The 23920-nt window shown below is 47.4% G+C and overlaps 1 protein-coding gene across 2 annotated transcripts in view; it reads right to left on the reverse strand.

The window, feature by feature from the left end:
- LOC135388693 (protein amalgam-like) overlaps nucleotides 1-23920 on the reverse strand; it is a 260165-nt gene that overhangs the window by 117699 nt on the left and 118546 nt on the right. For both annotated transcript variants that reach the window (XM_064618409.1, XM_064618408.1), the window contains exon 3: nucleotides 11100-11207. In XM_064618409.1, the coding sequence (XP_064474479.1) occupies nucleotides 11100-11207 (108 nt within the window). The remainder of the gene's footprint in view (nucleotides 1-11099; nucleotides 11208-23920) is intronic.

A 23920-nucleotide genomic window follows, 5' to 3' on the forward strand; every position in this document is an offset into this window, starting at 1 on the left:
GCGACAACAGCCGGCTCTTCCGGATCACGGACCGCGTGTCCGGCTGTCGCTTCCTGGTGGATACCGGGGCTCGGTGGTGGATACCGGGGTGGATACTCGTTGCAAGTCCATCTCCGGAGGCTCATCGCGCCCATCTGCGCGCCCTGTTCTCGCGCCTGGAGGACTACGGAGTCTCCATCAATGCCGCGAAGTGCGAGTTTGGCGTTACCACCCTTACCTTCCTGGGACACACCATCACCCCGCAAGGCATCCGGCCACTCGCATCCAAGGTCCAGGCCATCCGAGACTTTCCTGCCCCCACTTCTCGCAAAGGACTTCGTTCATTCCTTGGCCTCGTGACTTTCTACCGACGTTTTGTGCCTCGCTGTGCTGCCTTGCTCCAGCCTCTCTACGCAGCTCTCGGCGCTGACCATCCGAAAGAGGCCCGTGCTGCCCCTCTGGGGTGGACACCGGCAGCAGAACGCGCGTTCGAAGAGGTCAAGCAGGCCCTGGCAGATGCTGTGCTGCTCCACCATCCTCGTCCTGACGCCGAGACAGCGTTGTTCGTCGACGCCTCCACTGCTGCTGTCGGCGCAGTCTTGCAGCAGCGTCAGGATGGCCACTGGAAACCTCTCGGTTTCTTTTCCCAACGCCTCTCGCCAGCCGAAACACGCTACAGCGCCTTCGGGCGTGAGCTCCTCGCCGCCTACCTGGCATGCAGACACTACCGCCATTTTCTCGAGGGCCGCCCGTTTGTGCTGTACACCGACCACAAGCCTCTCATGTTCGCCCTGCGATCGGCCTCCCTCAACCACTCGCCTCGTGAAACCCGCCACATGTGCTACCTCTTGGAGTTCACGACCGATGTGCGACACGTCGCAGGCGAAGACAATGCCGCTGCCGACGCACTCTCGCGGCCGGACGTCAATGCTCTCCATCCGCCCCCCGCGGTCGATTTGGACGGCATCGCCCAGGCGCAACACGCTGATCAAGATCTCGCCAATCTTCGTTCCTCCCCCGCCTCATCCACCACTTTTCGGGAGATCTCGCTCCCCGGTTCGACGGCAAGTCTATGGTGCGACACCTCTACTGGTACCCCGCGCCCTTTCGTTCCCCTGGCCTTCCGCCGGCATGTTTTCAACGCCCTCCACTCGCTGTCCCACCCTGGCGTGCGCGGCACGCAAAAGATCGTCGCAGAGCGCTACATATGGCCTCGCATGAATGCCGACGTCCGTGACTGGGCGCGGGCCTGCCTTGCCTGCCAGCGGTCCAAAATCTCCCGCCACACCATCTCGCCTCCATTGCGGTTCCTTCCGCCAGATGCACGTTTCGACCAGGTCCACATCGACTTGGTCGGCCCGCTTCCTCCGGCCAAAGGCTACCGCTACCTGCTCTCGTGCATCGACCGCTTTACCCGCTGGCCGGAGGTAACGCCGATCCCTGACATCACGGCAGAGACGGTGGCCCACGCATTCCTCTTCTCCTGGGTTTCCCGATTCGGCGTCCCGTCCACTGTAACCACGGACAGAGGACGCCAGTTTGAATCGTCCCTCTTCCGTCACCTGTGCAGCGCCCTCGGAACCCATCACATCCGAACCACGGCCTACCATCCGGCTGCCAACGGCCTGGTCGAGCGCCTTCATCGGCAGCTCAAGGCGTCCCTCCGCGCCACTGACCACGGCGACACAACCTGGCCCGAGCGTCTACCCTTCGTCCTGCTTGGCCTGCGCGCCGCGATCCGCCAGGATGACTGCAGCGCGGCCCACATGGTCTACGGCTGCCCGCTCCGCCTTCCCGGAGCATTCTTCAGCCCATCGGCCCCGCTCGTGCACGACCCTTCCTCCTACATCGACCGTCTCCGCCAGCTCTTCCGGGACCTCAAGCCCACGCCTACCCGCTCCGCTCCCGCAACACGCGTGTTCGTGAGCCCCGACCTTAATCAAGCCACCCACGTCTTCGTCCGCCGGGACTCTGTGCGCTCCAGCTTGCAGCCTCCCTATGACGGCCCCTACAGGGTCATCTCGCGAGCCGGGAAGTTTTTCCGCCTTGATCTTCCGCGGGGACCTGACACGGTGGCCATCGACAGGCTCAAGCCCGCATTCCTGGAGTCGGCACCTCTGGTATCGCCCGACCCGCCCTCCCTACGTCCGTGCTCAGCTCCTGTCTCCAGCATTCCTCCCCCTCCACGTCGAGTGCATTGGGCGCCGCAGCTAGTACACTACGAGCCGCCCACCGCCTCGGGTCCGGCTCCTGCACTCCTTGGCCTCGGCGCCCGACCTTTCCGCCAACCTCGGCCCTCCTCGCCAGCTTTGTCATCCGCCACGGGGGGGAGCCCTGTAGCAGCAGCGTCATAATCATCACCAGCACCGCCATCGGTTACGCGCAGCACTGCGCGTGACCCGAGCTTTCGTTTTCGGTTCATCGCCATTAACCGTCATTAAACCCATCAACCTCAGTAGAGCCTGGTCGCCTCATTTCTCGCTCTACATATATATATATATCACAACGTAAAATAAGGGGGGGATATGTTTATTGAAAAAAGGAAGGGAGGAAAGGTTAGTCAGGTGTAGGCCGAGTTGCTATTCCTTAAAAAATGAAGAAAACAAAAACAAAAAACCATACGCACACAAAAGGGTGGCCTTAGAGGCTGGTCAAGAGGCCAGAGGCATCAAGATAGCTCAAGAGGGCAGTCGTAACCGCCCCCTGGTTGAGCAAGACTGGGCCGAACAGAGCGGCCAAAGAGACGTTGGGGTAACGTAAAACGCTATGCAGAGAAGCCAAGCCAAGAAGCTTAATGCCATAGTCATGCCCTGTCTGAACCGGAGGTGATTCTCGTGTGCGATAAGTGCTGGACGCCTACTCGTACGCATCCTATCAAGACAGTTTCGTAGCCGCATTACTCATTGGAAAATACAAAAAAAAACATGGCGGCCCAGACATCCAAGGACACGCCAAGGTATACGCAAGCGCTTTCGATATGACGATAATTTGTTTAAGGGCGTCGTATAAGGGAAGAATCCTTTCGGTGAACCAACCCAATAGCCCGGGAACAAATTGTAACCACAACATTTGTAACCATTTTATGCGAAACCTAAACCACTTGTAAACGAATTGTTTGCCTCGTGCACAAATAAGTAAGCCATATTTAACATTCGTGAAACATAATCAAACAAGCAAGAACAAACTCAAACAGAACCAAAGTGCGCGAAGAGGAGTTGTTTTAAATGTATTCTGTGCTGTGAAATTAAATTATAAATCGTAGGAGTTTACGTTTCTGCTACTCAAAACAAGTATTTAGGTTACGTTACTGAGGAGCACGCAAAAATATAACTGAACAGAGCACTAATTGCTCAGCCCTAAAAAGAATTTCAGTAAAATAAATACTTATAAGAGTAACAGTAAGTAAATTACAATTTGTGAAATTTCCTGTTGAAAAACACAAACAAAGTGAAGATAAAAAAGGATACTGGTTCGGATACTGTTGTTTCTTACACGGAACAATTCAAAGATGTTTCTTTCCCCTTCTCGTTCCCCCTCTCTCCCTTGATGTATATACGAGGGGCGTCCAAGTCAAACTGGGACTTTCTGTCTCCTGAGTGTACAAATGGCTCCCGCTACTTCTTTTTCATCATTTTTCACACGCGACAGCCCTCCGCGTTCACCACGTAGTGGTCCAAAGTTTGTGCAAAACAGAAGACACGTACTAGACAAGATGGCCGACAACGAGGTAAGCGCGCACATCGAACAGCGAATTGTCATGAAGTTTCTCGTGAATGAAGGCATAAAGTCATCTGAAATCCACAGAAGACTTCAGGCGCAGTATGGCCACGATACACTTAGCCGCAGCAAAGCGTTTGAGTGGTGCAAACGGTTCCGAGACGGCCGTACATCAGTGCAGGACGATCCCGGCCGGGGCGGCTCAGAGCCCAGTGTCAGAGTTCATGAGAACATCCAACTTGTGGAGCGCCTCATTCTCAAGGACCGACGGATAATATGTCTCGAACAGGCTCGAAAGACGGACCTTTCTGCGGGAGCGTTGAACACTATCATTCATGAACACATCCAGTTTCGGAAAGCCGGCTATCATCACCAAAGGAGTCCTCCTTCTACAGGACAATGCACGCCCGTATGCCGCGCATCTCACGACACGCACCTTACAGAAACTTAGCTGAGAGTTGCTGCCACATCCCCGTTACAGTCCAGACCTCGCCCCCAGCGATTTCTATCTCTTCGGGACACTGAAGGCGTTCCTTGGGGGCCGCCACTTCAGCTGCGACGACGAGGTCAAGAATGCGGTCCGATCATGGCTGCTACGCGTCGGTAAGTATTTCTACGCTGGTGGCATCCAAGCCCTCGTGAAACGCTGGGACAAGTGCATTAGTGCAGCTGGAGATTACGTTGAAAAATAAAACTAATTTCTCGCCTGTAAGTTCATTTTACTTTTGTGAAAAATGAAAAGTCCCGGTTTGACTCGAACGCCCCTCGTATTTGCGTGGGTTGAAAAATTAACTTTCAGCTGCGTTTGAGACTCGTGTTGTGTGTTTCTACCCCAGTGCCAAGGTTCATTATGGAGACTCTTGTTTTCCAACGATATCTTATTTATTTATTTATTTATTTTCAAATACTGTTGGTCTTTACAGACCGTTACAGGGGGGGGGGGGGGACATCTTGTCCCATGCAAGGTGTACAACAATAACAGTGCTGCCATTAAAAGAAGATGAATAGATAAAAGAGCAGTAAATACAATGAAGTGGGAAAAGAGATATCAGAATAACAGCAGAGCACTAAGTACAATACGGCAAGGAAATATAACAAAAGGAACCTATAGATGTGTTACGGAGGACATCCCATCTGGTTAAAGAACATGCTTAGATTTTCTGCACGTACGGCATTTTCAGGCAACGCATTCCATACTGATATCATGTGCGGGAAAAAAGAGTATTTAAAGATATCCGTCCTTACATCAAAGGGTTTCACGGCATTGCAGTGATTTGAGCGTAGAGGGCGAGATAAGAAGGGTTGTATGTAAATCCTAGTGTTATCAGAACCCAGCTGGTTGCGGTAGAGCAAAAAGAAAAATTTAGCTCGAGCCATCCTTCGTCTTTCATCTAAGCTTTCTAAACCCAACATGTTTACCATGCCAGTCACAGAATCTAATCTCGTGTAGTTCGAAGTGATAAAGCGTGCAGCCATTCTCTGAACTCTCTCAATTCGATTTGTTAATTTTGCGGTGTACGGATGCCACACAGCACCAGCATATTCAAGTATCGGGCGAACCATAGTCTTATATGCAGTTAGTTTGACATTACTAGTACTAAGGCCCAGCTTGCGCTTTAGCAACCATAGTCTGCTTTGTGCTTTGGAGCAAATTTGTTTAACATGAATATCCCATTTCAAATCAGCCGCTATAGTCACACCTAGGTATTTAAACGAGTAAACCCGCCTTAACGTACAGCCCTGTATGGAATAATTATATCTTGGTGCATGATCCGCGGGCATTTCGCCCGAGACGCTCGCACGGATACCCGATGCTGTTCTCAGAGGAAGAGCCAGCCTAAGTGAGCAAGTCACCTTCAAGTACAACTATTGTTTAAATCAACTGTTCATTTCAAGTAACATCTGTAGCTGTCCTCAGTCGCTATGACGAAACCAGGCGCCCGACTGAAACCGAAGACGTTGATCTTTTTCTCGACCTTCCTGTCTCCCGAAAATATATAAATGAAAGCGAAGTACCTTCAACAGTAACTCAACAAATGAGTACAAGTTAATGCCGAAAAGTATTTATTTAAGCTAAGATACTAAATACTGACTTTTAAAAGTATTTTTAAAATACCAAATAACCCCCTAAGAGTATTTAAGGGGATACTCCGGGACAATTCCAAACTCTTACAATGGCTGTGTAAATATGTTCGATATGTCCGAAATGAGAAACAAAGTAGGTTTGACGGTCGGGAACTCGTTAGTTGCCAGAAGAGCTGGGAAGCTTCTATCGAAACCGAAACCTCTGAAGGCTGTCTCTCCGGCCTCCTGTACTTCGCGTGACGTCAGAGGTATAGTCTCGTGCGAGCCCTCAGATACGGTAACTTCTTCGTGCGACATGGATGACGAGTCATCTGCTTCCTCGATTTCGTTGTAAAATCCTCGCCACTGGTAGAACAAAACCTACAGAAAGGCGCGTGTGAAGAATACCGGTGACGTGAAGCCCCAGTGTTGCTGGACCGCTCTTCCGTGGAGGAGCGCTGAATCACTCAAAGGAAAATATTCCTTTTTAATTATCTGCGCCACCTGGGGATGAGAAATTGTGTCCACTGAAACATCATACGGTATGGATCGATGTCGCACGGTTACTTCAACATGCTTTTGGTGCGGAGTCTAACTTTAACATAGAGTAGCTTGAGTAGAGTATCTAAGTTATACGTACAGGGCTGACCTTTCCTGTCAAAATAAATATGTCCCCCCCCCCCCCCCCAATGGAAACCAATCGCAGGCGTGTGCGACTCAGAGTCTTAACCACTGATTGGTCGCGGTTGATACGCTACGACACAAGCCACGTTATCAACGGTTTGGCAAAACTCTCTATTAACTCTGTTTACGTTTTGCTTAGTAAATAATTGTATACGTAGCAGCTGGTGAACGTGTAGAGGAGGTGTAGTTCCTCTACATGAGTCCCGACAGGCGATGGTGGCATGCCACGGAGAGGCGATGACGGTGGCCTATCTCCATGGCCGCGCCGGTGGAACTGAAGCCGTTGCTCCAGGCGCGTGGCCATCTTCGTCGTTGTCCACGGCCCGCTACAGTGCTCCTCCCTCAGACGCGGAGCGGCGACAAAGTAGTAGGATGACAAAGTAGTAGACGACAACGAAGATGGCCACGCGCCTGGAGCAAACGTTTTGATGAAAAAGGAAAACAACGAGGAACACGTGTCTTCTATTGCGCACTGTGCAAGTAAAACATAAATAACTTGCATGGCGTTATTATTTCAAATCCCAAATTCATTTCGTTCACAAACTTCTTGTTAAGGGCGCGCGCTGCCGTTCCAGATCACGAAGAGTTGAATTCTCCAGTTACTGCAGACGTTATCATATTGCAACCCTTCCATTTGCTATACTCGTTAAACCATACCGTGCGTCTTTGCTTCAACCGCCCACATTACTACACACGTCATTGCACAGTTTCAACGTTTGTGCTGTCAGACGCATGTATAGCATTTATGAAATCCTATAGCGGCTCGAAATGCTCATGTTCGTGTGCCATTACGAGCCTTGTAAGTTGGAGGCAGGGAAACGTATTTCCTGCGCGTTGGTGTCGCGTAGGATTTGCCCTCGTTTGTGACGTTTGCCTCTGCAATCATCGAGAAGGTCGTACTCCCTCTCCGTTCTCGTCGCACGAAAGTAATACCCTAGTCAGACGGCAAATCTAAGGCCATTAGCGGAACGGCCGTTACTTCACCTGTAGTCCAACCATCATTTCGAATGGCATCGTTCTCTGCTCTGATTTGTTCAAAACAAGAGGCGTACGCCTTTTTTGTGACAATTATGAACTGTATAATTGTCACAAAAAAAGGAGTACGCACCCCATTTTCAACAAATCAGGACAGAGAACGATGTCATTCGAAATGATGATTGGACTAGAGCTGAAGTAACGGCCGTTCCGATAACGGCTTTAGGCTTGCCGTCTGACTAGGGTGTAAGAGGCTCAAAGGGAGTATCGCATCCGGGAACGTATCTATGAGACCGATACGGTAGTGTTCGTCACCGCTACACAGTCAACTTGGCTAAGTTTCTCTTCCGAAAACAGCAGGGTCATTCCAGGCCAAATCACCCAAAGGTCGTGCTCGACCCCCCCTCAGTTTTGCTTCCAAAAATTATCATGGACTCCTTATTGCAAATAAAGACATTTTCCCGAGTTTTATTGGACAATGTTGAACCGTTGTCGATTTAGGCGGGGTCAAAGTTCGTCAGAATCGCGAAAACCAAGCTACGAAAAAAGTTACCTACTGAGGAGGGTTTTGAGTCTAGGTGGACTTTAGTGACATAGAACGAAAGAGCGTGGCCCTAACATTCTGCCAATATCAAGTTCTTCCCTCGTGTTTCATTTTCGGCCAGCGAAACAGGGCTGCTTTTTGGCGCTATTTCTTACAAATTTGCGCCTTGCTAAGGGCACTTTTCGCACAAGCTGGAAGGGACAAATAAATTCAGCGTGTTGTGTATGTTCCATACTTCAAAATCACATGTTTTGAAGGCCGACCACGCAATACTTTTTTCCCCATTTAATCCCAAACGCCGTACTTTTGGTAATGTTGGCCTTTTCAACGCCATTTTTGAAAATGAAGCGTTCGGCCGAGAACAATCCAAATAGATGGAGATGACAGATCAATATCTATACTAAAGCATATAAAAAATTGAGAAGATACTTTTTGATTAGGGTGCGAAAATAATTTTTAGATCCCATCCACTCTACACATAGTTACGCCGAACGGCGCACGGGTGGGTCGCGAGGCTTGGTTCGAATAACGTTTTTCCGTGTGGTGAAGTTTCCCTATCCCTTATGAAGGACCAGAACAGACATTATGTTCAGCTAAGTCACATCTATGCTACTACCGCGTACTAACCCGAGACGTTCATGTGGTGCTTGCTAATCTATCCACACTGAACAGCTGGCTGCTGATGATCACCCAAGCAGGCTGGAATTATAAAAACAGTTTATTTGCAATTCAGACAGTCTGCATATTTTATTTTCGCGATTGTAACTGTTTGAAGTAAGAGCAAAAAGATACCCACGTAAATGTATGCACAACGGTTTCATTATTATTTCATATTTTCTTTTCAAGCATTAAAAAGCAAAGGCGACCATTGGTAGGGTATCTCATTAGAAATGACTACTACAATTTCCTCTGTACGGCAAAAAGATGTCTTGAATGCTGCTCCGACGGGAGTTTCCGTGCGTGCCACGCACTTTCATACCGCAGTCCTTCATTTTGCGCGCATTTGCTGACGTTCCTACTTCGGCCATTGTTCAGCACAGCGACTTCAGCAAGAAACTTGGAGCAATAACAACCTTTTTGGTTACCCGGCATGCATCACATGTGAGAAAGACGATCATAAACTAATCAGCTGAGCCGCGGATGAGCTCTCCTAAGCCGATTTTAAGGCCATGTGTCAAATGTTATTGGGATGTACGAGCGCATTTTTGGACACTACAATGCAGCAAAAGCTATCCGCTCACAACGTGATCTGCGTTGCTATTAGTCATTAGAAACGCGCATTTGAAGGGATAGTATGGTTTGCTCATAATGTTCCTGGTGAGTGTGAAAGCATCGCTGTCGTTTCTCATGACTACCTGCAAACAATACTTACCAATGCACTGATGACAATAAAAACTACCCATTTGATTAACAAAAGGGCTGGCGAAAAAAGAGGAAATGCTCATATCCGGCCGCACGACGCGGCTTGTGAAACCTAGGCACGCGATCTGTTCGCGCGCCTCACAGCACAGGGAGCCGTCTCGTGCGGCCCTCGCGTAACCATGTGGGACATAAAAAATATTTTCTCGCCCTTATCAAAAAGTAAATTCTAATTTTTTTACATGATTTAGTAGAGATATTGATCTGTCATCTCCATCTATTTGGATTGTTCTCGGACGACCGCTTCATTTTCAAAAACGGCGTTGGAAACGGCCAAGTTTACCAAAACCAGTTTACGGCATTTGTGATTAAATGGGGAAAAAAGTATTGTGTGGTCGGCCTTCAAAACATGTGATTTTGAAGCATGGAAGATACAGAACACGCTGAATGTATTTGTCCCTTCCAGCTTGCGCGAAAAGTGCCCTTAGCAAGGCGCAAAGTTGTAAGAAATGGCGCCAAAAAGCAGCCCTGTTTCGCTGGCCGAAAATGAAACACGAGAGAAGAACTTGATATTGGCGGAATGTTAGGGCCACGTTCTTTCATTCTATGTCACTAAAGTCCACCTAGACTCAAAACCCTGCTCAGTAGGTAACTTTTTTCGTAGCTTGGTTTTCGCGATTCTCACGAGCTTTGACCCCGCCTAAATCGACAACAGTTAAACATTGTCCAGTAAAACTCGGGAAAATGTCTTTATTTGCAATAAGGAGTCCATGATAATTTTTGGAAGCAAAACTGAGGGGGGTCGAGCACGACCTTTGGGTGATTTGGCCTGGAACGACCTAGCTTACATATTAAATAAACGAGTTTTAAAGACTCGCACTCCCTCTGCAGCTAACGCCATGATGACGTAAGCCAGGTACACGAATGGGAGCGCAGCGCAAGCGATTGTCTCCGAGGTCGTCTGCTTGGCGCTCACATCGGAATATACGACGTACTAAGCCAAAAGTCCTCGGTAAATACGCCGACTTTCGCTTACCAGTGTGAGTTCTTACGTGACCATGTTGCGTGAGACACGGTGTTACGCTCCTGGCTCTACGAACACGTCCGCGGCCAACCAGAAAGAACGCAGAAATTTTGCAAGCCCATCACAGAGCGGACGCCGTCCCCTAGTGTTCCGGCTCGCCCGTCCGCCTGTCGGTCAGTCGGTCGGTCGCCAAGGCTACCAATGCCCCTCCCCGATCCCTGACTCGTCTCGTCCGCGCCAAAGGGCGCTCACTAATTGGCCAGATGCCCACTCGTGTGCGGCCAGTAACGGCAAGCTATTTCGTCATCACCCCTTCCCCCGTGATTGGCCTTGTCCGAGTGACGTTACCAGAGAGAGAATCAAGGAATACTCTCAATATGTGTCGTCTGCTCTTGCCATGTGTTACTTCAAACTGCACGGGAACAAGGCCACCAATTCACGTCGGATTTTCGTCGTTATTACCATGCACGAACGCGGAGGAAAACGGCACTATAATTTCGGAATCGTCAGGAACGGACCGATGCACCTAACTCCGTTACTCTTTTCTTTTCTTTGTATTTAATATAATTTTCGTGTATTCCATTTTCTTTTTCTTTGCGGAATAGCAAGCCGTCCTTGAAGTTGACCTATCCTTCTTTTTTTGTCTTTGTTCTAATAAATATATCGCCCCCCCCTCCCTGACTTCCTCGTCGTCTCTGCAGCTCGACCGCCACAGTCCCTCTAAGGTAGGGTCCATAAATATTGAAAACTTACTCGATGAGGACGAGAGGTTCTTCCGAGGGGGGTCTGATCCAACCGTCGGAAAGCGGTCGCCGGAAGCAAAGAGACTCAGGTGTGCCTTCTCTCGGTGGTGGGACCGCACTGCGGAAAAAAACGAAAAAAAAAACGTGTAATTAACTTTGCCAAAAATTTGGTCACTATAACAAGATTGCCAATACTAGCTTAAGCAAGGTGTACACGCTTAGAAATGAACTTCACCGCATAGCACGCTCCTAGCCAACCATCATCTCAAATGATATCGTTATCTGACCTGATTAGTTGAAAACACTTGTGCTGTTCATAGTTGTCACAAAAAAGGCGTACGCCTCCCGTTTTCAACAAATCAGGTCAGATAACGATATCATTCGAGATGATGGTTGGCTACACTCTTAAAAATGAACTTCACCACATAGCACGCTCCTAGCCAACCATCACCCCGAATGACAACGTTCTCGCCCCTGATTTGTTGAAAACGGGAGGAGGAGCCTATTTTGTGCCATTATGCACGGCACAAAATAGGCTCCTCCTCCCGTTTTCAACAAATCTAGGGCGAGAACGTTGTCATTCGGGGTGATGGTTGGCTAGGAGCGTGCTATGTGGTGAAGTTCATTTTTAAGAGTGTAGGAGCGTGCTATGCGGTGAAGTTCATTTTTAAGAGTGTAAATACTTTGGCATAACAATTACTACAAATATAAATTTGTCTAAACCATTGACAACGTGTGTGCAGCTTCCCTGCGAGAACTACACTCTTAAAACAGGACTTCACCGCACAGCACGCAGCCAAAGTTACCAGAACAGCTACCAGAGCTGACAGCTAAAGTTACCAAACCGCACGAAGCAAATCACTGTCGCTATCCGTTCACTTTGTAGACAGTCCTTGGACGGTGAACCGCCAGCCTGCATCACCGTCGCGCCCTGCAGATTTTCCTGGATTATCTGCAAGACACCGGTCTGCTTTATCTACTTTACTTCTTCACTTTACTCTCCACATTTTTTGCCTTCCTTCATTTAGGAGGGCCTTACTCCGCAGATGCTGATGTGCAGCCCTCCTCTACCGCCTCTCCCACATCGTTGACACATTGTCATTCTCCATCTCATGCAGTCCCATCGACATTGGTGTAGTGGGCCACAACTCAGGTGGCGAATTTCCCCATTCATCATCATCAGTGTTTTGCTTGTTGTTGTTTTTAACAGGTTCACGTACTTTCCACGCACTTCTGAAGAATAGAATACGAGGAAATTCTGGGACGTGAAAGTGTTAACGATTTTGTTCGAGGCTTGGGAAAGTTCATTTGATGTCTATCAACCTTCTTGTCGATGAATTCATCTGCTGGAGAGGACCTTTCTAAAGGCCGTAGACCCTCGAGGACAGCTGTAGTGCAGAGAGCAGAAAACTATAGAACTAGGCGTGTGAGCCTTTCCCAGCCCCCTGCCCACTTTTATCCATAGAAATCATAAGAAGTATGCTAGAAGGAAACCTCCGAAACTGCGACGTACGGGCGAGGGGAGCGCCATATGGAATCAGCTATACTGCTGCCGCGGCGCATGCAAACAAAGGAATCCAGTAAGCATACAGCAAACATAACGCCAAAAATGTTTTTGGAACAGTAACACACAGCACTATTCGGGCTTTCTGAAGGAGTTGAGAGGTTTCAACACACTCTTAAAAATGAACTTCACCGCATAGCACGCTCCTAGCCAACTATCATCTCGAATGATGTCGTTATCTGCCCTGATTTGTTGACAACGGGAGGCGTACGCCTTTTTTGTGACACTTATGCTGTTCATAATGTCACAAAAAAGGCGTACACCTCCTGTTCTCCACAAATCAGGTTAGATAACGATATCATTCGAGATGATGATTGGCTAGGAGCGTGCTATGTGGCGAAGTTCATTTTTAAGAGTGCAGGACATCAATCACCTCGCTCGCGTTGCAGGTCAGCTATAGGATAACAGTTCTCTGCAATGGCAAATGCACAGATTAAATTGAGGGGGATTTAGCTGCCCCTTAAACAAATGACGCTCTACTACAGTGTTAGAAAAATTTATACCTTTTAGGGTGTAAATCGGCCGTGCAATAACTCGTACCTTTTAGGGAATAAATTTATTCCTCCCCGAAAAGGTATAAAAAGATGAGCAAATTAAAATAGTTCAATCTAGCTGGTGTGCTGTGGAAAGAGGTAACATTTCCTTGTGTTGTCCTCTTCGTATTGTGTGTTGCTGTAACTCAAGGAAATATTACCTGTCTCTAATGTACAAATGGTCTATAGTATATAAATAGTATACCCTAATGGAGGTCAAGAATGTATACACCTTGGGTGCACAAACTATAGCCCTGCAGAGGTATATTCTAATCTAGTTGGCGACAGATTTTTAAAGGAGGGAACTAGAAAAATCACATTTGGAGGGAAGAAAAGAAGGAAAGAAAAAAAAAAGGGACATACACGTCCTACAAACACGCTCAAACGTGTATGGGCGCGAAGTACACTCTAAAAACAGAACTTCACCGCATAGCACGACTCTAAGATTTAATCTTGCAGTTATACAGATATTACGCATAAGCATATGCATAATATGCATGGTGAGTTTATGCATATGCATAATATGCATATTATGCATGTGCATAAACTCACCATGTGGGTTCAGATACTACTGTATCTGATGTGGATGTTCCTTAATTAAATATCCGTTTAACTTAGCTGATACCGTCTCAAGAAGAAAATAATAGTGATGTGGTACACCACGTTGATGATTTGTTGAAAACAGTGACAAGTTGTGACAATTATGCAGAACATAATTGTAACAGAAAAGGTGTACGCCTCCCATTTTCATCAAATTAGGGCAACGATATCATTCGAGATGATGATTGAACAAAAGGTAAACTAACGGCCGTTCCGCTAAGAGCCTTATAGGTTTCCCGTCTCACAAGGGTATTAAAAGCCGCAAAAAAAGATAGTGTATTCCTACAAGACTAAAACCCAGGTGATGGACGTGAAAAGAATACCCCAGCCTGTACACAGAAAACTATAACGGCACAAACGTACACAAAGTAATTTTTGTAACATCTCTCAGCGTCTAAAAGTGTGTCTTTTATTTGTGTGTGTGTGTTTGTCATAGTCAACGGGAAGGTGTAAGAACAGTGTCGAAGATGATGTTTTGCACCACCCTGATGTAGTGTTTCAAATCGAGGACACCGCCTGAAGCGGTGTCTTACGTATAGGCTATTCCCTTTGAAATTTTGTTTTTTGTAAAATACCCCATTTGGGGCAAACACATTCTCTACGGTGTGAGACTTTCATGACAAACTTTTGTTTCGTGTAATAAGACATTTATACGAGAAAGGTATAAAAGAAAATTTCAGTGCACTGGCAACTATGTCTTTATAGATGAAGGCACTACTAATACGTGCGACACACTAAGACCCCAACAAGGCCAAAACACTTTTATGTTGCCATTCCTCCTCATAAAGTCTTTAAAGTTTTCAGGTGGCCGTGCAGCTGAGCACGACGAACACCCAGTATAAGACCAACTTCGAAAAACATCCTAATCTTTTGTTTTCTCTTTTCTACCTTACAGAGAAACAGGTCAACAAAAACCCTCAGGTATCGTACGCTCCATTTCTCAAACCGGATAATCCTCAATCTCAGAGTTTCAGACTGTTGTTCTCCTGCGAATTCTCTTCAAAATCTCATTGCGAACCTCTCTGTGCCCAGCGTAGTTATCGTGCTTTCCTTGCTTTCAGTAGATTTACTGCAAACTCTATATGGTTCGAGTAAGAAAGGAAGTCCTAGCCACGGTCCAAATAAGTTCCCGTATCATCTCGGAACACTGACGGCGAAACCACCGCAATTTGCCTGGATTTGGAGGAAATCGGAGAAATAGCGCCGGCTTGTGTAGTTTCACGGTTCCGAACCGACCTATAAGCTCCTCTTAAGTGGCTTTACGGGGGATTATTTTCTCCTAGTGGAGCCACCCTTTTGTTTTATAGCGTGCTATCCTGAGACGGTGTCCGGATTGGAACTACCGCTAGTGTTATCGACGGATGTGAAGCGATATTTACGGTTAGATCCTCGCACAGATACCACTGGCGCAATCGTGGCAGAAAAGCATTAGGTGTGGTCAGTTGATATTTGGGTCCCGAGGAATGCTACTTCCAAAGGTCAGGAGAAATCACTCCAAGTAGCCACTTGGACTGTCTCTATGTTGCTTGAGTATACTACTTTTGTTTCTATTGCCTCTCTACGCAACTATTAGAATAAGAGGTATCTCCTGTGCATACTGCATAGTGATAGTGGTAGGGTCCTGTGGCTACCACGGGGAAACATCCCATGTCATCATCACATCTCATTCATTTATTTGTTTTGTTCATTTATAATTTATTATTCATTTATTATTGTTGTTGTTGTTGTATAGTGATCCCTGCACAGCTGTAGAGCTGTGTTTCCCAAAGTGTGGTCCGTGGGGGCCCGCGAATAGTCTCTCACATTTCAGAGAGGATTTTCGTCCCCACAAACACGCGCTCTACATGCTGCCCGATTTCCAAACACACAAAACTTCAAAAATCTTTTTCAAAACTTCAAAAAAAATTGTCTTTGCTGTTCGCTAACTTGTAAGCTGCTGTGTTCTCTGGGACAACGGCTATGGTCAGACAGGTCCGCGTGTGATTTGTTGTGGAAATTCCCAAAAGTGTTCAAGCGTGGATAGAAAACCGCCATGAGAGAGGGCGCGGTTCTAGGTGTCACACCGTGGACATCCCGACCAGAGCCGTGCATTAAAAGGGAGTCTGGCTATTAATGGGTCACGCCTATACCTGAAGCTCCACCCACTTTTTCGGCTACCTCTGGATGGATACCTCTCGCGATCTCCAGAACGAGTGGATTTTTGGTGCAAATTTGATGAGCGCCGCCTAGGCTGCGCAAGGCACGTCGGGAATTGTCGTCTGCTTCCGTCATTGTACCGCTGCCGGCAGAACAAGCAGAACCGCCTGGTGGTACACATCCTATCGTGGGTACGTTTTTTTAAAACTTATGTACATAACAGTTGGAATAAAAAAGGCAAGAATGTTTATATCGATAAGATTCAGTAATTAAATTCCAAATTGTACAGCACAGTGCCGTCTTTGTTATGATTTCGTTGTGGTCGCTGTGCTCACTTGGCCTAACACCGACGACAAAACGTATTATTTTCGGTTAGATATCGATAGCGCAGCATCAGCTGAAACTGATTTTCGAGTAACTTATACGAGGATGTACATCTGCAGCGTAAAATCAGAGTAGTCTGTGACAATTTTTTGTCACGAAATTCCAGCTTCACCGCGTCTTTTTCGCCGCCATTTTAGGTGGGAGTAAGGTGTCATGGCGACCCCATTGGTAAAAAGCAAACCAATCAGAGGCCCGGAACTGTGATTGACAGGTCGAGCCTCTCTCTTTTTTTCTGGGGGGGGGGGGGGTTCTCCCAATGGTCAGACTCCCTTTTAATATACGGGTCTGGTCCCGATGCCACTCACGCCGGCGCAATCACTTGTTGGCAGAAGTTCTTCAGTTCAAGCGTAAGTGTGTCTTGGCGCAGTGCAACTGTGTGCGAGGGAGACTTCAGACCAACGCAACACCCATTTATGCAAAATTTTATGCAAGACAGATGCAAGACGCAGGCTCCACCGAGCTATGCAGCCCACCAGCACATCTGAGCCCCAAGTGCAGGAGATTGTGCTTACCAGCATATAAGTTAACGGTCCTTTTTTTCCCCTCCCTCCCAGTGCCCTCTCCCCCGAGTAACGTGCCGCCAGCCCAGGCAGGCAGACCGCTCGTCTGCAAAACGTTATCCCCCCTCCCCCTTTTAGCGGGCGCGAGTGTCTCACGGAAACGACGAACAGCACCAACTTCATCTTCAATTCAAGGGGGCCGCGCTCTAGGCAACCAAACAAAAAACTACCTACTAGTATCGATATTTCCGAAAAGATTGTGTCAGCGGGCCCAGGAGAACGACAACGTGAAGGCCCTTAACGTGCAGAACCCCAATGAAAAAGTTACTGGCGAAGTGCAACGTCCTCGCCCTCTCGGAGACCTGCCTGCCGCGACATTGGAAGGCTTGTGATACGATTCCAGAGAGAAGACTACCGAAGTGCCGGTGCCGCCACCTTCTCGGAAAATGAAGAAACTATCTTAGCAGCCAAGACAGTCACGCTCAAAGTGGACGAGGTAGAACACGCCCTAACAGCTGCAGATTAAGTTTGTGCCGTGTGCATTGTAGATACGGGGGAATGAGGTTGAAGGGGAGATGCGGTTAGCCTACTCGTGGGTGGCGGCACGGTGCAGCATGGCAAGCGCGTAGAGGGAAGCGTGAAAAAAAGGGAGGGGGAGATGTGGTGGTGGTACAGGAGAGGGAGGAGTGTGCAGTACATCCAGATCTGCAAATAGGGTAGTCACGAACTACGCACCACAGAAAACACACGAGCATCCCTCAGTAGCCTCCATTGGGTCGCCCTCTGTGCCACGGTAACCGGCAGTATAATTGGCGAAGGTGCTGGTCCGACATCATCGTCCTGGTGTACACTATATACACCCGGATCCTCTAAAGGCAAGATCAAGAAGTTCCTTCTAGCCAAACTCTTGAATTACTCTGCAAGCAACACCTCCGTAGAAAACTTGAAAGAACACAGCCTGCCCATGGTTGTCATGGGAGACTTCAATACGGACATCAAGAAGCCTCAAAACGAGTGGCTCGCGGACTTTATGAAGGAAAGCTTGGACCAGTTGGTGACGATAAATTGCCACAACCCGTACGGAAAGTGTTATAAATTGTGTCTTCGTCAGGAGCATAGACAAGCTAGTGGTGGCCAAGTACGTCAGCTATTTTAGTCTTCCCAGGACTCCACCGTCCATCGTCAGAGAATGCCATCGATGAGCCTTTAAATGCTGTCGCATCTCAATGACAATCTACACAGCAATTTCTGTCGTAATTTTATATTCTTTCTTTCCTTCCCCCTTTTTTTTCTTTTTGGATAGCTGACTTCCAGAAAGCCAGAAAGACCAGATAGCCGACCTCCTTCTTGCTGTCCTTACCTTTCTTTAATGAATCTTCATATCCCCCCTTTCGACTACCTATATGGGTGTGACGTCATGAGTGTGGCACGTGCCCTGTTTTCACCTCTCCCGACAGGAAAACATGTGCTGCAGTTCGTCGTGGTCGCCATCTTGATGGCGTCATCAGTGTGGTAGGAGGGAGACCGGAACCTAAAGAGCCAAGATTCGCGTTCAACAACGCTGTGCTTACGTCTTCTGATTTTCATAATAATTTCGCCTTTCACGGGTCAATGAATTTGAGAATCTGAAGATGAGTAGCACAGCAGGCACATCTTTAAAAAGAACGAGAAGTTCTGGAACTAATAGCTGAGCTCCGCCTTGAATTGAAGCAATGCTTATACAGAGTCTTTTTTTAGCCTTTACGGAATTTGTATTTAAAAAGCCATGAGAGCCGCATAGATGTGGTATTTGCAGTTGAGTTCTACGGCTAGGCGGACATGTTCTCGACGAAAGTGTCCAACTACGCCAGGACTAATTACCTACAATTCATTAATTAGCGTTTTAATTAGGCGATTTCGGCAAAAGCGAGGTTGTAGATTGAGAGACTATCCTGGTTGCAGGACATTTCACGTTTAAAAACTCCATTCACATTCATGCTGCGTACGTTCGTATCGCTGGTGCACCTCCATAAATGTACATAGAACCCCCATCATATGCACATAGACGCAGTCGTGCTATCGTATGTACATAGTCCCAGTAATGCAAACATATGTACATCGTCCCATTGTACGAGCCGGGCCTTTTGGAGCCAGGCTAACCTTTCCCCTCTTTCTTTGTTTTTTCTTTGCAATAAACCTATATCCCCCCCCCCCCATTGTAGCATTGTGCATTTTTCATCGTAATGAATTCTAAATAGTGTACTAGTGACGTTGAATAAATTTCATCCCTCAAAGAAAATTTCTGAAACGCGCACGTGCATTAAAATATTTGTCCCCGAATTTTGAAATGCAAATGAACCGAAACCGAAACCGCGTCGACCGGGAACACGCAAGGAGTACAGCGCTCATTTCACGTCAGAGGGTCACGTGATTTGGAGCGATGGAGATGATAGGAGTAAGTGCCGCTGAACTGGCCAGAAGAACCGCTTTCCGGCCCAGAGAAGCCTCCGTCGGTGAGGGTGATGCGCTCCTCATGCGTGCTTTTCGGTTTCGGCTTATTTGCATACCGAAATTCAGGATGGGTATGTCACGGCACACTCTCTTTCCTTGATTGATATTTAAAAGATAGAATGGATTGCAACGTGGATTGTCTCCCGTTCTGTTATCTCGATTTTGCCCGAAATTTTCTAATCAAAGGGTTAATTAATGAATTTCAGGTAATTAGTCGTCTTGTAATCACATACTCTCTTCCAGAGGATGTCCGCCTGGCAGTAGAACTCAACTGCAAAAACGACATCTATGCTGCTCCCACAATTTTTTAATAAAAATTATGTAAATGCTAAAAAAAAAACTCTGTATGTAAGCTTCAAAGCTTAGCCTTCATTATACGGACAATAATGTCGTATATTCGAAATGCGCGCGTTCGACAAACAGCAACAAGAAGAATGTAAGCTGGCTACTATAAGATAGCGTACAGATGGGTTGCAAACAATTTTTCCCCTTTCCCCGAACGGGAACTAATGTCAGCAACCCTCAAAGTGTCTTTGCCTTCTCATCCCAACTTATCACGCAAGAGAGAAAGTTTCACAGACGAAGAAAACACTCGCGTGAAAGCACCTATACGTGGCCATATCTACAAATGATAAAAAAGAAGTATACACGCCAGTAGCCGTAGCTTTATCATCTCCGTGATTGCTTCGCAGGGGGCACACTAAAGAAAGCGGGCAAGGGAGGGTTGTAGGCATTGCACCACGAAGGCTATCAAAGGAACCCGTCGGATCTTGGTCTACCTTGCCTTGCTCGTAAAAGGGACGACCTCATGTGAGAGGAGCCCCTTTCTGAACAACCTTTGAGGGGCACAAGAAAGATATACAAGGACTGGCCATATCTCCACTCGCTGATTCCTATTCGCGGCACAGTGATAAATTTCTTGAGAGATTTCTTGCGGGCGATCTTTGGTTTGCGAAGTCCAACAGTAAATGTCTGGTGTAAGCGAAGGAGAAGGAATAGGGGCACAAGGCGAGAGTCGCTATACTTGCCTTGAATACAGCAGAGAAATGTTCAAATATGACCGGGACAGATGTTTCGAACATGGTGTCCGGTGGGACATTCTGCGAACTCCGCCTTCTCTACTTTTTGCGCTTTAGGTTTCCTGAGCGGCTCCCGCATTGAAACACTGTGGCCATGGCCTTCTTCAAAACCAACGGCCTTTTCCTTTCTTTCTTTCTTTTTTTTTTTTTTTGTGTCGCCCACTCTCTGTGCAGAAATATTCTTTCGACGTCCCTCTCATTACAAACATCACGAGTTAACGTTAGGTGTATGTTCTTATTGTCCCACAAAACGCGAGCGGTGAGAAAAAGCTCTTTCTGACTGGGATCCGCGAGGAGTATTGCTGGTGCTGGTGGTTGTAGTGGAACAGCTTGCCGCAGTCAGCCACGCTCAGGCGGGAAAAAAATCACGAGTATCGCACGGGTGATCGTGCGTCCTGGGCCCACTTCACAGGGAACTGTGCCGACAGTCGGCGAGGAGTGGTGGTGGTGTCATGGTGAAAGGGTCGCCGTTGTCGGCCTCACAGGGGTGGGCAACGTCTCGACCGAAGCAGTGGGGGAATGTGCGTCCTGGACCGACTTCTAAGGGAACTGTGCCGACATATGTCTGAAAGCGGGAAACCCGTGAAAAACCCCGTCGGCGAGGAGACAAAACAGCATGCAGTACTCACATCCGCCAATGCGAAACACGGAAGGCTACAAATCTCGTGCACGTGACTACATCGACTAAGCAACCCGACGCCAGGCTTCTCACTGTTTCCTGCTGAGATCGTTCAAGCTTATAGTATTCAGGATTATTTAATTGATGCTTCCCTGTTGTTCCAAATAACCTCGAAGGTGACACACGCAAAGCCTTCTCGTCGGGCTTCTTAGGTAACGTGATCTATACAAGGCTTTAAAGAAACTAAAATTTATCCCATATACACACATCACGTCTCCTACGCTTTTCATTTTGCTCAAATGCCGTTAGGGCACCTCCTCTGTGTTTCCTCCTTCATGGGAAATCCTCCGTAAAAGTCAACAGCATAAGTATGTCGGATTCGAGGTATCTGAATTTGTTATTACGAATGCTTCACTGTTACATATACCAGATTAATACTTATGTTTGGCACTTTGTTTCGTTGACCAAGTCGTTGACGCTTTATGAATCATGTATATTACGGAATATACGGTAAGGAGCAGGGAAACATACAGAGCAAACCAACCGCCCAAGGATCAATGGTTTATTGATCCTTGCCCATTGATCCCATTGCCCATTGGTGCTTGGTGGCTTTATACGTTTGCATCCCCGCAACTTTCGTCCCTCTTTGGGTTTATGTAGCATCTGCTTTCTCCCTTGCACGTTGCTGTCAACATTAATTGAGACACTGCGACGAGACAACATGTCCCTCTCTTCCTTCGGGAACGGCTGGAAATCCACATGGACACCTTGCAACATCATGTGCAAAGCTATTCTGTCTTTCTCTTCGTTCAACTCATATTGCCCATCAAGGCAGATGCATCACAAGGATTGCCCTGCTACGAAAAGCGAAGTCAAACAGCGCTTTTAAGGCGCAGATTTCTTTGAAAGTACAAGACACAACTATTTGCAGACTTTAACCATAGAAGGACACACGTCAAGCTTGTTCAAAGCGCCGTCATCTTAAAATCTGTATAGTGTACACAAGTAAATAAATAAATAAAAATTACAAGCTAACAGCAGAGAAGCTCAATGGCTTTCGCGCGGGCGATACAGAGCTATACCTATAAGGGTTTGTGCGAAGCGGAAATCAAAGCACGAGAAAGTCCAAAACACATTGACGACGAGCCGACGTGATGGTACGACGGCCACGACGGTTTAACATCGCCGGGAGAGGAGATGGCATTCGCGCCGCCACCCCAGCGTCCGTCCACTGGGCCTATTTCCTCTGGAATGCGGTCAATTTCTATCCAGAGCGTGAAAGAAGGTCAAGCCACGCTACATCTGCAGTCGACGTTTCACGCTTTCTCGCTTCGTAGATCTTGCTCACACCAAGCACTCCGTCTCTCTTTTCACATCGCGCACTTTCTTTTCTGCGCGTGGCGCTGGTAAGCCTTACAGGGACAGTGGGCTTTCCAACGCCATCAAAATATACATCATTTTATGTGCGTGGCCTGCATATGGTGAAATAGTTCTAGTTTGCAAGCGCGCACTCTGTTGCGGTTAAACTCGCGGACAATGTTAATTACAGTGCCTGTCAGGTCCAGCGCCTGCATTCTTTTGTGTACACGTGTGACGCGGTGTTGTGATCACTTGGTGTTGGACGAGAATGTAAGGGCTAACCAGTGACTGGTATGCACCGTCATAGAGAGACTCAACTCTTTAAAATACTGCAAACTACGTTCCACTACTTGATGTTGCTGAAGTAGCATACTTTTTCTCCATCATAAGGCAAACACACAGACAAGAGCGATGAACGTTTATTTCAAATTCCGGCGTGCAGTGCTGGTTGCAACGCCATGTCATGCCATACGTACAGTTCGTACTGTGTATGCAATATTACTATGTCTCTATGTCCTCACCCAATTACGTACCGAGGTGAAATGAACTGAAGAAAATTTTTCACTTTTATTCTGCGCAACCTTTGTGAATCAAGGTAATTGTTTTGTCATGGAAGGAGAGGAGATATTAAGGGAGGTGTTAAGTTAGGAGCCTCAGGATGAGAGACGCCAATACTTCGAACAGGGTCTGTTCTTCTCTTCTTCCTCCGAGAAGGTAGATGAGATTGAGAGACGAAAAATATGAACACGTTACCAGCGACGTAGTGTCGAGTTCAACACTCCTTGTCAGGCACCAAATGTAATATGAACAGGAGGGGCCGGGGATGTTTAATAGTGAAAAGAAAAAAGAAAAGAAACACACACACAAAAAAAACAAGAAGAAAACATAGGGGAGCCACACATAGAGAATTACTTACTATATGGTTACTGCATTACGAATTCCAGGGTTACTGCAGCGTTACTGAGAGTTACAAGTCTCGCTGCGTTAAGAACGTTACAATTACTACCAGGTGTCGCTTCTATTGTTGGAAGTAAAATAGGCGGTAGACTTCAAACGCCCAGGAATAGATTTTGTCGTGTTTTAAGCCTTCACATTTTACGTCTCTACAACAACAACAACATAGATGAATGGATGATGATGATGATGATGTGGGATGTTTCCCTGCGTTGAGTGCAGGACCCTACCCCATTCCAAAAAGGTTCACATGAAAGGATGACGAGGGAAGGAAATCCCTACAGTTCTTGAGGGAGACCGGTGGCCCTCAGAAAGGAAAGAAAAGCGCCAAGTGCACGGCGCTGATGTCCAGGGTTACTCCATGGGCCGAGAACTTTGCAGATATTGAATGGCCTCTGATCCAGCATTTCAAGTTGGCATTTAAAGGCCCGTCGCTCGCGTACGTACTACATCGAATGCGCAACGGAGGCCCGTCGCTCGCGCACGTACAGTCTTCTATAATGTGTCGAATTGTTGCCGGGAAACCACAAGTTGTACACAGCGCCGTGCTGCTGTAGCCTAGCCTATACCGGAATGCAGGGGTGAACGCAACGCTACGTCTTAAACGACGCAC

The sequence above is a fragment of the Ornithodoros turicata genome, chromosome 3, assembly GCF_037126465.1.
Source record: "Ornithodoros turicata isolate Travis chromosome 3, ASM3712646v1, whole genome shotgun sequence".
NCBI classification, from domain to species: Eukaryota; Metazoa; Arthropoda; class Arachnida; order Ixodida; family Argasidae; genus Ornithodoros; species Ornithodoros turicata.